The following is a 14,359-nucleotide window of genomic DNA, read 5'->3' as shown; positions in this document are numbered from 1 at the left end:
TCAATATTAACCAAAAATGTATATGAATACTGCGATATGGCGAAACAGACGCCAGTCTTTTTTAGGCACATCGTGAGGTTTTTGGTAGTTGTAGTTTTTTTTATAGCCTCTGCGTACAGTCTTGCACCGTTTGAGGTCGTTTTGAGGACTACAAAACGTCAGACGTCGCTTCGTTCTATCGCCTCGCTATTCGCTGATTGGGTCTAACCGACTCGTAGCCCCGCCCCTCGTTCTTTAGATTGGTCATGCAGAAAACTTCCGTCTTTGGCGAGCGATTCCACACAGAAAGGAAAATATTCAAAAGAGTTACCTAGCTAATCAGCAGTCAAATAAACACATATACACGAGCTTAACACAGGTAAGAGAGGCTGAAAACGCACTTTTGAACTATAACTTGTAATTAACGGTCTTCATTTCGCTGGGATTTCTATAAAAAATAATTCGCTTGGGACTAGCAGTCACCTAGCTAACAGAGAGTTTAGCCATCCAGCTAATCAGATCTTCACAATAGATCAGAAACTAAGAAAAGTAATAGCGTTTACATTTGTTTGATTTGATGTTTTATTCAATGCCAGGTAGCCCATCTTAGGTTAGTATTTTCGAGGCCTCAAGTTGTATCGGAGAGTAAATTCGTTTTAAAGACAGCAAACGTAGGCCTGCTGAAGACTAAGACAAAATATAATTAGTCAACAATCAGGTTTGGAATGACAACATTTACTGTGAATTAGCTCTTGATCTTATACCAGTAATCCACCAGAATCCGATTAGATGGCTGTTATATCATTACAAATGTTGATATCATAGATACATTTCAACCCAGACGTTAGGATCAGGCTGAACTGCGGTTTTAATAAATATGATGACGTCACAGTTGGGTGTAAACCTGAAACATCTCGACAGCTTGAATCAGTCTGGCAGTCGTTCACGACGTTATTTGATTAATGTATTTATGTTTGATTGAACTATTTAGTAAAGCTGTCACTGAGCTTGTTCTTCAGTCGATCTTCAGATCTTTCAAGTGAATGAAATTGGGCTGATTTTTTTTTCAAATGTTTTTATAACCCTCAAAATGGTCTAATCCAGTTGTGTAAGAGGCAGATAAAGTTCAATGTTTATATTGTGTGGCAGAATGATGTTAAATCGAGTTTGGAAAATGGAAGGAGAGTTGCTTGTAGAAGATATATATAAGGAAAATAAAATAAAAAATTCAATGTATAACACAAATTATATTCTTTAATTGGAATCTTGAGTGGAAGAAATGCTTGAAATTTTAAAGTTTTTTTGTGTGTCTTTACTGAAAAATAGAGCAGGAGAATTATGTTGAATGACTACTGAATAACTGTGCTGATTCTCAACTGTAATATGTATCGAGCCAGTCAAGATCAGATTCAAAAACTATCATGTTCACCTCATATTTATTCATGAAGGCTGATTTTAGTGGTGAGCTGGTGTGTTGTTTACAGTAATTTGATTAAAAATAATGATTTACTGAAACCGAAACACAACAACACTGCAATAACCAAAGTATACCATTGTAATGCATAGCTGCATTATTTTACGATGATGTGGTTTAATAATTGGCAGAACTTTCCCTCAGTTGACACTAAACATGTTGATTCACTCTCTCTAACTTACTGAATCTTTTATGCATTATAAGGTATAAACATAGTTTAGGATTCACTTGCATTAGGGCGTTACCCGTTTCAGTGCCAAGGTCAGACTCTGACTAGAGACACTAAGGAATCAGGTGTTGGTTGGCCTTTGTCAGGAGGAAAGATGTGAGTCATTATAATGCATATGTAACCTGGCAGCCGTGTTTTATAAGAGGAGTGCTGGTATTTCCAACCATAGTCCTGCTCTATGTGACGACGTCACAGCAATCCCTCTGAATGTCACCCAGATAAGGCTGCCTCCCACCGCGGGGCCAATGGCCTTCCGATCAGGTGGGAATGACTCACGGCCTCCTGTCCATTAGTCTGAATCGACGGCATTGAGATAAGCGTGCTTCACTTTCAATGGTTTGTAATGTTCCTTGTAGCTTGAGAGGAACCGTGACCTTCTGCAGATAACAACAAGCGCTATTGTTCCACACGTGTTGGGTGAAGGAATAAACACTTTGGCATGTTGTTGTGGATGTTGAGAAGAAATAAGAAACTATCGAGAGTATCGTAACTATGAAGGTTTGAAATAATTCTAATCCTATGCAAACAAGGAAACCTAGAATACAATTAGAGGAAATATTGGAATCATAATTTAATTTTTATTTTTTTTCAGAGCTGATGAATGATAAAAACAACAAAAGCCAATCAGAATCCATCATGCCTTTAAAGCGGCAAAATAACTTACCTTATTATTCATTGGGATGCTTCTTGGTGAAACAAGCCTTTTTTTTGTTGAATTTTATTTATTATATTGTAAAAAATGGACTGTACAATTTTTTATTTTATATGAGATTTTCCAAAATATTTAGCAATTTAAAATTTCTATAAAATTCTTTGTTAAAAATGTTGATGTTACAAAAGATGCGGTTCAACAATATTTTGGAATCTAAAATCAATATATTTCAAATTTGAAGTTGGTATTACAAATATTGAGGTTCCTGTGACTTTTGAAATGTTATACTAAATATTTAATTTTCACAAATTTATAAATTCTTGTCACAGTATTTCATCTATCACAAAAATAGCCACCAAGTATGGAACTTTGAGACTTAGATTTTGTCAAGATTATAATGATAATGATACGAGACAGTAATGATAGTGAGAGGAATGAGAGATTAAGAATCCATGTACAAAACTGTGCAGCCCGTACTTATAATAAACAGAAGATTTTTAACGTTCTTTGTGTGAATGGGCCTTTATTTACAGTTGAATTGAGTTATGTCTCTCAGTGTTGTCTTTTGGTCTGTACAATCGAAAAAGACTAATTCAGAATCTAACCATAAGGCAAGCGCTGGCCACGTGTCTCATTCCTTTAATCTTGAGGGGCCTGAATCGCCTAAATCTCACCGAAAACTTGGCGCTTTCCCATGGCTATCACGTCTACCTTTTGAACGCAAGTTGAAAATGTCATTTCCTTACCTGTGAAATGAAATCCCGCTACCCTTTTATAATCTCTTCCTCATTGGTTTCCCTTTCAGCAATCGTCTGGGCCCCCCTCATCGCGAGCCCCCAGGAGTGGACGACGCTCCCCCCATCCCTTCCCGCACCCTGACAAAGATGACAATGGAAGAGATGAAGAATGAAGCAGACACGACCTCAATGGTATCCATGACGCTCTACGCTGTGATGTACCCTGTCTTCAATGAGGTACGGTGGTCAGTCTCTGGTAGGAGAGTGTTCAGTTATGGTTGTGTTAAAAATAAAGTAAAAACAGTAATATTTAGAAATATTATTACAATGTGAAATAACTTTTTTCCAATTGTAATACATTTTCTATAAAAATGTATTCCTATGATGTATAGGTAATTTTTCAGCATCATTACTCCAGTCTTCAGTGTCACATGATCTTTTAGAAACCATTCTAATATGCCGATTTTCTGAAACATTTTATATTAAAATAGAGATCTTTTGTAATATTACTAATCTTCATACTCGCATATGTGCACAGTTGACACAGCCTACACGTGCTTCTGTGGATTCATTTATGTTTAATTAGAGGCAAAATCTACACCTACAACCGACTATATTTTAATTTTAAAGTGGTGATAATGACTGTGTATAATGTGTGCGACACTAAAACCAAACAGCCTGCTTTATCTTGCGGTAAATTAAAATGGCTTTTGTGTGTGTCACAGCTGGAGAGAGTAAATCTGTCTGCGGCACAGACTCTGAGAGCAGCTTTCATAAAGGTGAGGAAATATGACGGGATTCAGTCATTATCATTTCTTCATTTTAATGTGTCAGAAAATCCCCTTCAGTCCATCAGAATTTCATCTACATCAGGTAGAAATCGAAAAAGATCCCATTTACTTGTGCTTGATTCTTCAGTGCATGTTATTCCAAAGAAATAACATGTATTCATAATCTTTAATCATAATGTAGGAACATTCTCCACCTCTAAAACGACTTTGCTTTTCTGCACATCACCAGGGCCTCAAAAATAATATTAGTCAGGACTTAAATGGCTATGTAGATAGTGGTTTTTGTTTTCTTTGCCCTCTTGGAAGAGTTCTAAAGGCAAAAACTAAAGCTGGAATCTAAACTGTGAAGGAAATATTTTTTAAAGCATTCTCATATGACGGCTAATTTTACATTTCTTATTCAGTAACTTGGCCTATCCTGATTCACTTGATCATAACAGGGCATTTGTATATAAAGATTACATTTTAAACATATTGTACCTTATCATACATAGTAAATGATGATTTAGGGATGTGTATCATTTACTCTTTATCGATATCGATACGATTTTCGATACTATTTGGTGCAAAAAGATATGAAGTGAAAAGTTGTTGAAAATTTCAAGTTATTTTAGAATTGCTGAACTTTAGCAGCATTAATGTTCTTCATTCAAGAGCAGTGAGTTATTTTTTCTTGAGTTTTATTTTATTAACATTTAAAGGAATCGTTCAGCCAAAAATTTTAATTGTGTCATCATTTACTGACTCAAGTTGTTTTAAACCTGAATGAGTCTCTTCTTCTGTTGAACATGAACCGTTATTTTGATCTAGATATCACATGCACGTCGAGAAAATCTCGGCTGCATCATTCAGTGAAGGACAATTAACAGAGATAAAACAACACAAGATGTTTGCGCTTGCAAATTCTGCTTCGTAAATAGCAAATTTGCCATGGCGCGAGCGCAGCTGGCTCTTAAAGGGAATGGGAAATGACCCTCTGATTAGTTTATTGAAAATTAAGAGAATAGGGACAACCCGTTTAGACCCGTTAAACAAGTAGTGGATTTGGACACGCCCTGAGTGGACCTGCGCCATTTGTAAAATATAAATATCGTTAAAATGGGGACCACTGTAACAAAAACAACCATTTTAATTATAAGGACCATTTTTTGGTTGATCGTGAAAACCTTGACTAACTTTACAAGTGGATCACAGGGGAGAAAAAGGATGCTACAAAAGTGCACTTTCAGTTTTGATTTGAGTCTTCTGGGTTTTACTTTTCTTCATCTCTCCTGAAATATCTCGCTTACCATGAGATTTCAGCAAGAAAATCATAGTTTTTCTGCTTTTGCTGTCTCTGCTGCCCCATTTGGGGCTTTGTAATACTGTTGTGTAACAGTCATATAAACCATAATGTTAGAATCACGAAAGCACACATTTTCTTTTTTTTTTTTTTTTTTTACTTATGTTAGTAGTAATATACATAAAATATTGATTAAATGTCAATATTTAATAAAATGAAATGACGTCTCAAGCTTGAAGATATGAGAAGTTTTTATATATTCATTGTTTTCAGCACATACATTTGATACATTTTTTAGATCTCAGAAATGCTGTAAGCTTTATTTGTGGTTGAGTTGGACTGACATGTGCTCTCTGTTTGTTGATGTCAGGCAGAGAAGGAGAACCCAGGACTGACTCAGGATATTATCATGAAAATTCTGGAGAAGAAGAACGTGGAGATCAACTTCACTGAGTCCTTATTACGCATGGCTGCCGATGATGTTGAGGGTGTGTATGATCTTCCATAACTTTGAAGAGCAGAGGAACATTGTATATGGTTTGCAATGCAAAGTGTTGTTAACCATGCAGCCTCGAGCCTCTAGGGGGAGCTGTTTCCCCATGAATTAAAACCCAGTAATAACTGGAATGTATTTTTTTCCTCATAATTTAATTCTGTGCTTTTTGCAAGTGTTTTTGACATGTTCAGATTTATACTGCTAATGAATGCGCAGACACACACACAGGGTTTTCCGGGTAATGCTCGTTTGTGTTTATTTGAAATGTAAAGAATAATAAATAAATTATCTTCCAAATTGAATCCAAGCCCATAGTAAAATCCTTGTTTTGCTCTTCCTTTTGTAATCTATCCTCATGTACGCTGAGGTGCTTGACTGCGTTTTACAGAATAATACAGATGTTTCTGGACTTTTATTGTGTTTTTTCATATGGTTGTCAATCAAGATTGGCCATTAAAAGAAGTCATTAAGTGCATCAGATTTTAATGACAGGTTATTAGAGGCAAGTCATCTGTTGTTGCTATAATGACTGAGTGTTTCCTGTGGGCGTGTTCTTTGTGTGCAGAGTACATGATTGACAGGCCTGAGCGGGAGTTCCAGGACCTGAATGAAAGAGCTCGCGCTCTGAAACAGATCCTCAGCAAAATCCCTGACGAAATCAACGACCGAGTCCGTTTCCTGCAGACAATCAAGTGAGAGCGTTATTATGCCCACAATCACACACACATACTAACAAAAAATTCCCCTTTTGCATCATGGCTTGCGTTTCATTACGTCAGTTTTTTCGTGTGCGCTTGCCCCGACAGAGTTTCTTTTTGAAGTATTTATATTTAATATTTGAAGAAACGTCTGGTTCTTATTTCACCCCAAACTAAAAGAAAGATAGGTAATGAAGCCTTGCAGTAGGTTTTTGTATTAATTTTTCTTCTAAAAACTAAGAATTGTATCTGTTATATGTAAACACAGTAAGTGTGCATTCACCACTATTACTTTTTCATTCTCCAGGTCATAAATATGGTTGATAAAAGCATATAAAGTCACAGGACTGAGACATTCATACAGTATTTTTAAACATTTGTTTAATTGACATTTACAGAGATATAGCCAGTGCCATAAAAGAACTACTGGACACGGTGAACAACGTCTTTAAGAAATACCAGTACCAGAACAGAAGAGTGAGTGACCAAACACACACACACACACACACACACACTGTCATTATGAGATGGATGCAGTGAGTGTACTGTATATCATCATCTCTATCCCTCACTTGCTGAAGGAAGAAATGAAAATGTCTTTGTGTTTTCCAGGCACTTGAGCATCAGAAGAAAGAGTTTGTGAAACACTCAAAAAGCTTCAGCGACACTCTCAAAACATACTTCAAAGACGGAAAGTATGGACATTTTAAGAACAACCTCATTGTCTTCACCTTTATTATTTGCCTTTTTCATATACATTTCTGATGAAAAGTTCTTGGTAGAAAGTTTTCAACAAATAAATAAATAAATATAAAACAAAAAACATATATTATTGACAACCTGCCTTAAAAGAATTGTTTATTTTCTTGCATTTAACATTTTAACATTATACTGCATAAAAGCATGGACAAATGCTAAATTTTAAAGTAAAAAATATAACTTATAAGTGATATGCATTTGTTAACAAATAATAGAATAGAAAATTTGGGCTCTGTAACATTTACTTTTTTTTGAAAGAGGTATCTTATGCACATGAAGGCTGCATTTATTTTTTTATGTAATTTATTCCTGTGATTTTATTCAAAGCTGAATTTTCAGCATCATTACTCCAGACTTCAGTGTAACATGATCCTTCAGAAATCAATCTAATATGCTGATTTGCTGCTCAAGAAGCATTTCTTATAATTATCACAGTTTTTTCCAGGATTATTTGATGAACAGATACAGTAGAACTGCATTTATAAAATAAAATAAATGTCACAATTTAATGCATCTTTAAATCTTACTGACCACAAACTTTTGAACTATGGTGCTTATTGTCGTTACATGACTTTAAAAGTTAGAATCATTTTAGAGCAGAGGCAAAAATGATAATAGTCTATGAACTCATAATTTATGTACTTTCAGTCGTTCCATCTTTTGGAAATGAGCATTTCACCCACAAACAGAACTTTTCTGGCCATTTTCAGCTCATCAATCTAATATGCTGATTTGCTGCTCAAGAAACATTTCTTATAATTATCACTGTTCAAATCAGAAGTGCAACAAAATTTAGTGCTAACCTCTAAACCAACTCTTTGCCTGAAGAACCCTGAAATTTCACGGCATAACATTTGTACTTTCATTTGTCTTCTGATCTAATTTGTATTCCTCCCCTCTCTGCCTTTGTTCCAGGGCAATAAACGTGTTTGCCAGTGCCAACCGGCTCATCCACCAAACCAACTTGATACTGCAGACCTTCAAAACTGTTGCGTAGGAGTCATAGAAGTGTGTTTTCTTTTTTTTTTTAAATAACCTTTATATGAACAATGTAAAAAAAAAAAAAATCCTTTGGACAGTAATTTATGATTCTTGTCTCCTGGCGGTAACACTTTAGGCTGGATGGCTTCTATTATGGTTTCTAACCCCATCTAAATCTAATCTTCTTCATGAGCTGGAGCGACCGTCTAGCGTTTCTCATATCCTGCGCTTTACAGTCACTCTATCTCACTTGCTTTCTCCATCTGTCTCGCTTCCGATATATTTTCATTCTGTCCAAGAGAAAGCCAAATGCTTGGGGACCTTAACGGGACGGGACACGGGGCGTCCAGACGTGCTTGTTAAATGCTGGGGTTTAGCTGTCTCCTCTGATGCTTCAAACTTGAATGAGAGATGTATATTTAATAGAGATTTGGTAACAGAATTGTTCAAATAAACACCGCACATGTCAAACTCAAGTTTTGGGAGTTTTTACTTAATTTTTTTTTTATCCCCTATTTCAGCTTCACTATTACTGTTGTTCATAATTAGGGTTAAGTTTTTTTTTTAATCCCTTACCTCAAGAATTAACCCTTGGTTGCACTTTGGAAGTAATTGATACTTCGGTTGGGGTTTTTGTCTGGTGGCATTATATTTCAGATGGAAGAAAAAAAAAAAAACATAGACTGACTTTGAAGAAGAGACACATGCATGCACAAAAATGAGTTATGTTTTTGTCATTTACTGAAATTAAACCTTAAGCCATTTTAGATATTTTACCTAAAGCAAACTCTAAAAGTTGTTTTTAAGTTGTTGCTCACATTGAAAAAAAGCCAAGGAAAGCATTGATATTTTTGGCTGCTAATTTTGGATAAGTTGATAATTGCTGTATTTGTCACAATGCATTTTGGGATTGCCTTTCCCACAATTAATTTTGCATCTGGAGTGCCTGTAATGTTTTGATCCGTTTTATTTTATATGATTTATGGCTTTCTAAGTAAAGATATAAGGCAATTCATTTGAAGACTAAATCTATCATTTCATGATCGAGTTAATCAAGGATTCATAGTCTTGTGTGTTTTCTGTAAACCAATTTAAACTTGAATAAGATCCAAGCTTCACTTTAACAATCACATATTGTCTGAAGTGTGTGAAGCTGCTTCTAGGGATTTGGAACTTTTGCTTTACCTGGAACTGTAAAATACTTTGTGTGTGGGGAGTACTGTGCTCATCTCTAACATGCTTTTCTCCAGCGTTAGTGTGAAGGGAGGAATGTCTGGACTCTGGCCATACACAGTCCTCCTGGTTGCCATGAGACATGAAGGATTACTGGTGATATGTGTGGGCTTTGACATTGCTGACAGTTCCTTCTTACTTTCTGGACTTACGTCTACTCATGCCTGGCTTACTTTGTCCAGCTCATGGAAGTGCTCTTCTTACTCCAGGTGCATGAAGTTGAGATTCGCAGCAATGCAGAAATCAGTATTTTTCAACATTTATATGCATACAGCCACTTAATTTGTACATGGTTAGGTAGTAAAGTTTTTTCTTGCCACCCAACATGTTGCATTCCCTCTGTTTTATTAGTTATTATTATTATTATTATATTTTCTGTTGAACTGGAGAAAAAATACCTTTCATTTACATTTTCATTAATGCATTGGATGAATGGTTTTATCCAAGTATTTTTTCATTGCATTCAGCTTTGGAACTGAACCTATGACCTTAGACGTTACTGTTTTAATTACATGAGCACATAAGAAGGTCCTTCAAATGCTGTTTACAATATATTTTACAACTGCCACAAACCAGTTTACTTATGATTGGATTACTGAGGAACTCATTTGGGAATTTATTAGGAAATTATGAGTTCCTTTTTTGTAAGTTATTCAGAAAACAGCATCATTTAATAGCATGCCTGGATGTCCATAAAGTTTCCAAAAGAAGGTTCTCTTAGCAGTGTAATCGAAGGATCATTCTTGGTTCACCAGAGAACCTTTCAGTGAACAGTTCTTAAAGAAACCATTTTAATAATCTAAAGGAACCTTTTCCACTATAAAAAAGAGAAAAACTTCAATTAGTTTTTATGTTTATCTTTTTTTCTTTTCCTTTAGGATCTCAACACCTTGAGAACTTTTGACTTTTTAAAAGCCACTTAGAGATTCTCCGATACTTGCACAGTTCTGAAAATATGAACGTCTGTAGACATCTGTGTGAATATACTATAGATGTACCCATTATATTCTTTTAGTCTCCTGGAGTGGAGCAGTTTTGTCGTTCCTCTTGAGGTTCTTTCCTCTGTAGCCAGACGGCAGTGCATCAGGATCATGCCTTATTCACATCATGTCCTACTGCTTCTCCTCAGGTGTTCTCCCTATTGCTGTAATGCATTATGCATGTTCCCCCGTATGAACTCGAGGCCTTCTCCAGTGCACTTTGATTGACAGCTGTTACGGAGTGAAACCATGGAGACCGTGAGTGTTTGGGATGTCTGCTGACTGCAGAGGACCTTGTGATCATACAAAGGCTTTTCTCGTGAGAGGGAATATTTTTACGTGAGCAGCAAGGCTTTTGAAGTCCACTTTGATAGAGCATGTTTGAGTTTTAAAGCTCTCTATTCCAGCTCAGAATGCATTAGGTGGCTTTTATAGGTGACGTCTGATCTCGGTGTTTACTGAGTCTCGTTTCTGCCGTGGTGTGTGAAACATTAAACTTGTTTTGGCACTGAAGTGTCGAATATCATTTTTGATAAAAACCATTGAAGAGATTGAGTTTCCACCAGTCTCTAAATAAATAACTCGAGGACGTAAAGTAGATTTGCATAAATTGCATAAAAAAAGACTGAGTTAGAAAAAGATTCCTGATTGACTTTTGGACAAAATTCTTTCAGTCTTTATTTATTTTTTTATTTTTATTCATAATAATAATATTAAATAGTGATACATTTTCATCAAGGCCATGTTTTTGTACAGTGTAAAAATAATAAGCTGAAGTTCATGAAAAGTTTCATAATAAATAATATATATGAATAATAATCAAAGCTATTGTTTTAATGGCTTTGCAAGCATCATAAAATGTATATATTTACTAGTAAACAAAAGTGTATTAACTGGCTTTTAGGGATTTTTTTATTAATTCAATTATATCTTTTTTTGTTTTCATAGAAGTCAAATTTATCAGTAATATATTTTGAATAAGGCAATAGTTTTGCACAATGTACCTTGTTCAGTCTCAAACTGAATTTTGTGAGAAAAATATGCATTAAAATTTAACACATGAAATACTTATTATTAAAATGCATTTAAAATAAGTTAACTTCAACCTAAACAAAATTCCAGTTAAAGTTTGATTTATATTATGCACCAGTAATAATCAAACATTATGATTTGAATGGCTTAGCAAGTATTTAAAAATGAGTAAATTCACTAATATGGTACTAACTCATTTTATTACATGCAATATGTAACAAATACTGCTCCTCCACAGTGGAGCTTGATGGTCATTTGGAGTTTGACTGTATTCCAATGCATTTCAACTTCCCGCATATCACTTTGAGAAGTTCCCGTTTTCTTTCACACAGAGGTAATGCAGGTAATTAACACATCACTGTCTGTGAAACATGTTGTGCCGACTCCCGTTTGTGCAGATGGGTGTTTGAAGGACGCTGCATCTCGCACCGCCGCTGTTCTCCACTTCCTGCATATCAATTAATATGCAAATTAGTATTTTTTTTCTTTAATGTCTTTTTGATGTCACACCCAATGAGTTTCAACAGGGCAATTAGAAGTTTTAACGCCTCACTAATATGAAAGATCATATTCTAGCTCTTGCTCTCGTATAAGTGCATGCCCTCCTGTTGAATTCTATAAGAAGCGCTCGTTTTTCCAGCAGGCTTCCACCATGTCACTCATCCGGTGCGGTGATGAAGGCCCTCGAGCGATTGCTCACTTCAGTGTGTCGGTAGCCGTCAGCACTTCTTTTTGCCTCTCGATTGGGCCTTGTCATCAAATGTGCGCGTGGGATATCGCCTCCAATCTTCAGCCAACATGTAGATGAGTTGTTGACTCCTTTTTTCTTTCTTTGTAAAATTTTGTTTCATATTTTCCCACTCCACGGAAATCATGGCCTGAGGCAAATACTTGTGCAACTTGCCAGGGAGAAGCATTTTCTGGGGGTTTTCTGAAGATTTTATTGACAGACACGCACAACTAGAAGTCGACGTGAGTATTTTGGGCCTGAAGCCAGGATGCAAAGGCTCTGATGCAGGCCGTTATTGTTATTTGTCATCGTTACGGTAAGGGGCTGTAACTCGGCGCTTGATATGCACCTCACAGCATGAAGAAGGCAATGTGCGTTCATTTCTCAGTGTTTGGATACCTTTGCCCTGGTAGATAGCGAGAGGAATGACGGAAAGAATGGAATTTGAAGCAAACAAGACAAACAAACCGAGAGAACGCAACGGAACATGAAAAAGACTGGTTAATTGAAAATTGTGGGGTGCTTTATCTCTGTAGCTGTGGGCGGGATCCTTTTTGAAGTCGCACCTCCTTGGGGAATCGTCTAGTGTTCGGGATTAGACACGCGGCACGTCTCAGTGTGTCTCTGTGTGTGTGCAGTCCCAATCCTGTTGGCACTCTGGCCTGATAGATTTCCCATAATCCCTCTTAAGTATACGGCGTCAGCGTTTGATTTTCTTCAGTTTGGAGTGTTTTGTTTGTTATGTGCACGTCCTAATTTCACTATATAACACCAGTCTGATACTCATCAAGAGCCAGTGCATCTCTGAGCTCTAGGTCAGGAAGCAGATTTTACATCGGATATCCAATACAGTGGGAAACAATGTCAGTTTATATAACTTGAAATGTTAAAAATGTTTCAGTGTATATATAGAAATCAAGATTCATGAATGCTGAAATTAAACTCTTCTTTAACACATGCTAACAAATTGAACAGCATTGTGAATTGTTACCAATAAAACAACATTTATTTTAATTAATATTCATATAATTAATAAGGGAGTGCACGTCAAGACGTAATTTGACGTGACGTGACTGACGTGATATGGGAAGGTTCTTTATTGGCAGGTTTAATGAAAAATCTTTAACATTTATGGATCCACAAATCACAAAAGATTATTTACAGTGGAAAATGATTATTTTAGATGATTAAAAAATAGTTATTTTAAGAACTGATCACTACAAGGTTCTTTTTAATATCCATGCACCATTACATATTTAAATGCAGTTTATTATTTGAATTTTGCATTATTTTCTCTGCTGTTTTTCCCTCTCCTGTCTCATTAGTTCTAGGTGATTTAGGGTTTCAGTTTTTTGAAGGTAAGTCTCTGGAGTCACCCCCATCATCTTTACCTGTGTAGTGAGTTTGTTTGTCTCCTCCACTCACTGGATCACTCTACACCTGCTGCTTCCTCCTACTTCCTGTCCACTTGGTCATTTTCTTCCTCCTCTTCTTGTTTACTGAACTACCTGCTGCTTTACCTTTCCTTGAGAGAGAAGATGCAGTGGCGGCCAGTCTTATTTAATACGCATGAATGCATGTATGTTACATTTATAAACAGCAAGTGAAGAATCTTCATCAAGGGGAAAAAATGTGGTTCCGTTTCTCCAAAGAAGAAAAAACAAAGAGGAAGATGACAGAACCGAGAGATGCTGAAGGAGGGAATGAGACTGTCGAGGTGACAAAGAACAGAGGAGGCGTCAAACAGAAGTGCAGAGAAGTTAGAAGATGAGATTGTGGAGGAAAGAAAGGTTTGGGCTGCGCTCGAGAGAATTTACTCAGGTTTTATTTTTAACATCATCAGCAGGTGATTTTCACTGTTTTACGGTGTGATATTGTTAGAGGAGTTCTCTCTTACCTGTTCTCCAGTGCCGCTAGAGCTATTTTTGCCCATTATCAGCTGGAAAAAAAGAACGTTAGTTATGCATTCAGCATGTCGCTGTAATCTCTCGACAGCGGTGTCGTGCTCGGACGGGAGGGGGCAGTGTGGAGCCGCGCATCATATTCCACATCTTTGTGACGTTCGAGTGGATTTCACTGCATTGCGTTGCATCAATGAAATATTTACATAATGATTAAGAGTGTTTAAGCGTCACTATAACTTTTCAGTAAAATGCTATTTAAAAAAGGATCTAAGTTGTAAAATTGCAAATGAGATTTCTTTAATATAGCCAACACTTGTTTATTCTGAGATTAAAGAGAGATCAGCTGTAGGATTTTATTCAAGTCTGTTAAGGCATAAAAATATATATCCTAGTCATCTCACT

The 14,359-nt window shown here is 36.2% G+C and overlaps 1 protein-coding gene across 2 annotated transcripts; it reads left to right on the top strand.

The window, feature by feature from the left end:
* Positions 1–197: 197 nt before the first annotated feature.
* LOC127977827 (programmed cell death protein 10-A) lies at positions 198–8,549 on the top strand. 2 transcript variants are annotated; one of them, XM_052582981.1, is made up of 9 exons: positions 198–358; positions 3,140–3,308; positions 3,797–3,850; positions 5,515–5,632; positions 6,206–6,332; positions 6,737–6,815; positions 6,951–7,033; positions 8,013–8,105; positions 8,215–8,549. In XM_052582981.1, the coding sequence occupies exons 2-8, from the start codon at positions 3,219–3,221 to the stop codon at positions 8,092–8,094; spliced, it is 633 nt and encodes a 210-aa protein (XP_052438941.1). In that variant the 5' UTR covers positions 198–358; positions 3,140–3,218; the 3' UTR covers positions 8,095–8,105; positions 8,215–8,549. The 2 variants fall into 2 exon arrangements, with proteins under 2 accessions (XP_052438941.1, XP_052438940.1); XM_052582980.1 differs by having other exon boundaries at positions 8,013–8,549.
* The last annotated feature ends 5,810 nt before the right edge of the window (positions 8,550–14,359 follow it).

This window comes from Carassius gibelio, chromosome B18, assembly GCF_023724105.1.
Source record: "Carassius gibelio isolate Cgi1373 ecotype wild population from Czech Republic chromosome B18, carGib1.2-hapl.c, whole genome shotgun sequence".
In the NCBI taxonomy this organism is placed as follows: Eukaryota; Metazoa; Chordata; class Actinopteri; order Cypriniformes; family Cyprinidae; genus Carassius; species Carassius gibelio.
The sequence above is the reverse complement of the archived record's forward strand: the minus strand, read 5'-3'. Positions and strand labels throughout refer to the sequence as shown.

Bases quoted from the DNA above. Each gene is read 5' to 3' on its own strand.
- LOC127977827 (XM_052582981.1), top strand. From the start codon at position 3,219: ATGACAATGGAAGAGATGAAGAATGAAGCAGACACGACCTCAATGGTA. The intron at 3,309-3,796 runs GTACGGTGGTCA...TGTGTGTCACAG, and splicing joins TGTACCCTGTCTTCAATGAG to CTGGAGAGAGTAAATCTGTC. The intron at 7,034-8,012 runs GTATGGACATTT...CCTTTGTTCCAG, and splicing joins ACATACTTCAAAGACGGAAA to GGCAATAAACGTGTTTGCCA.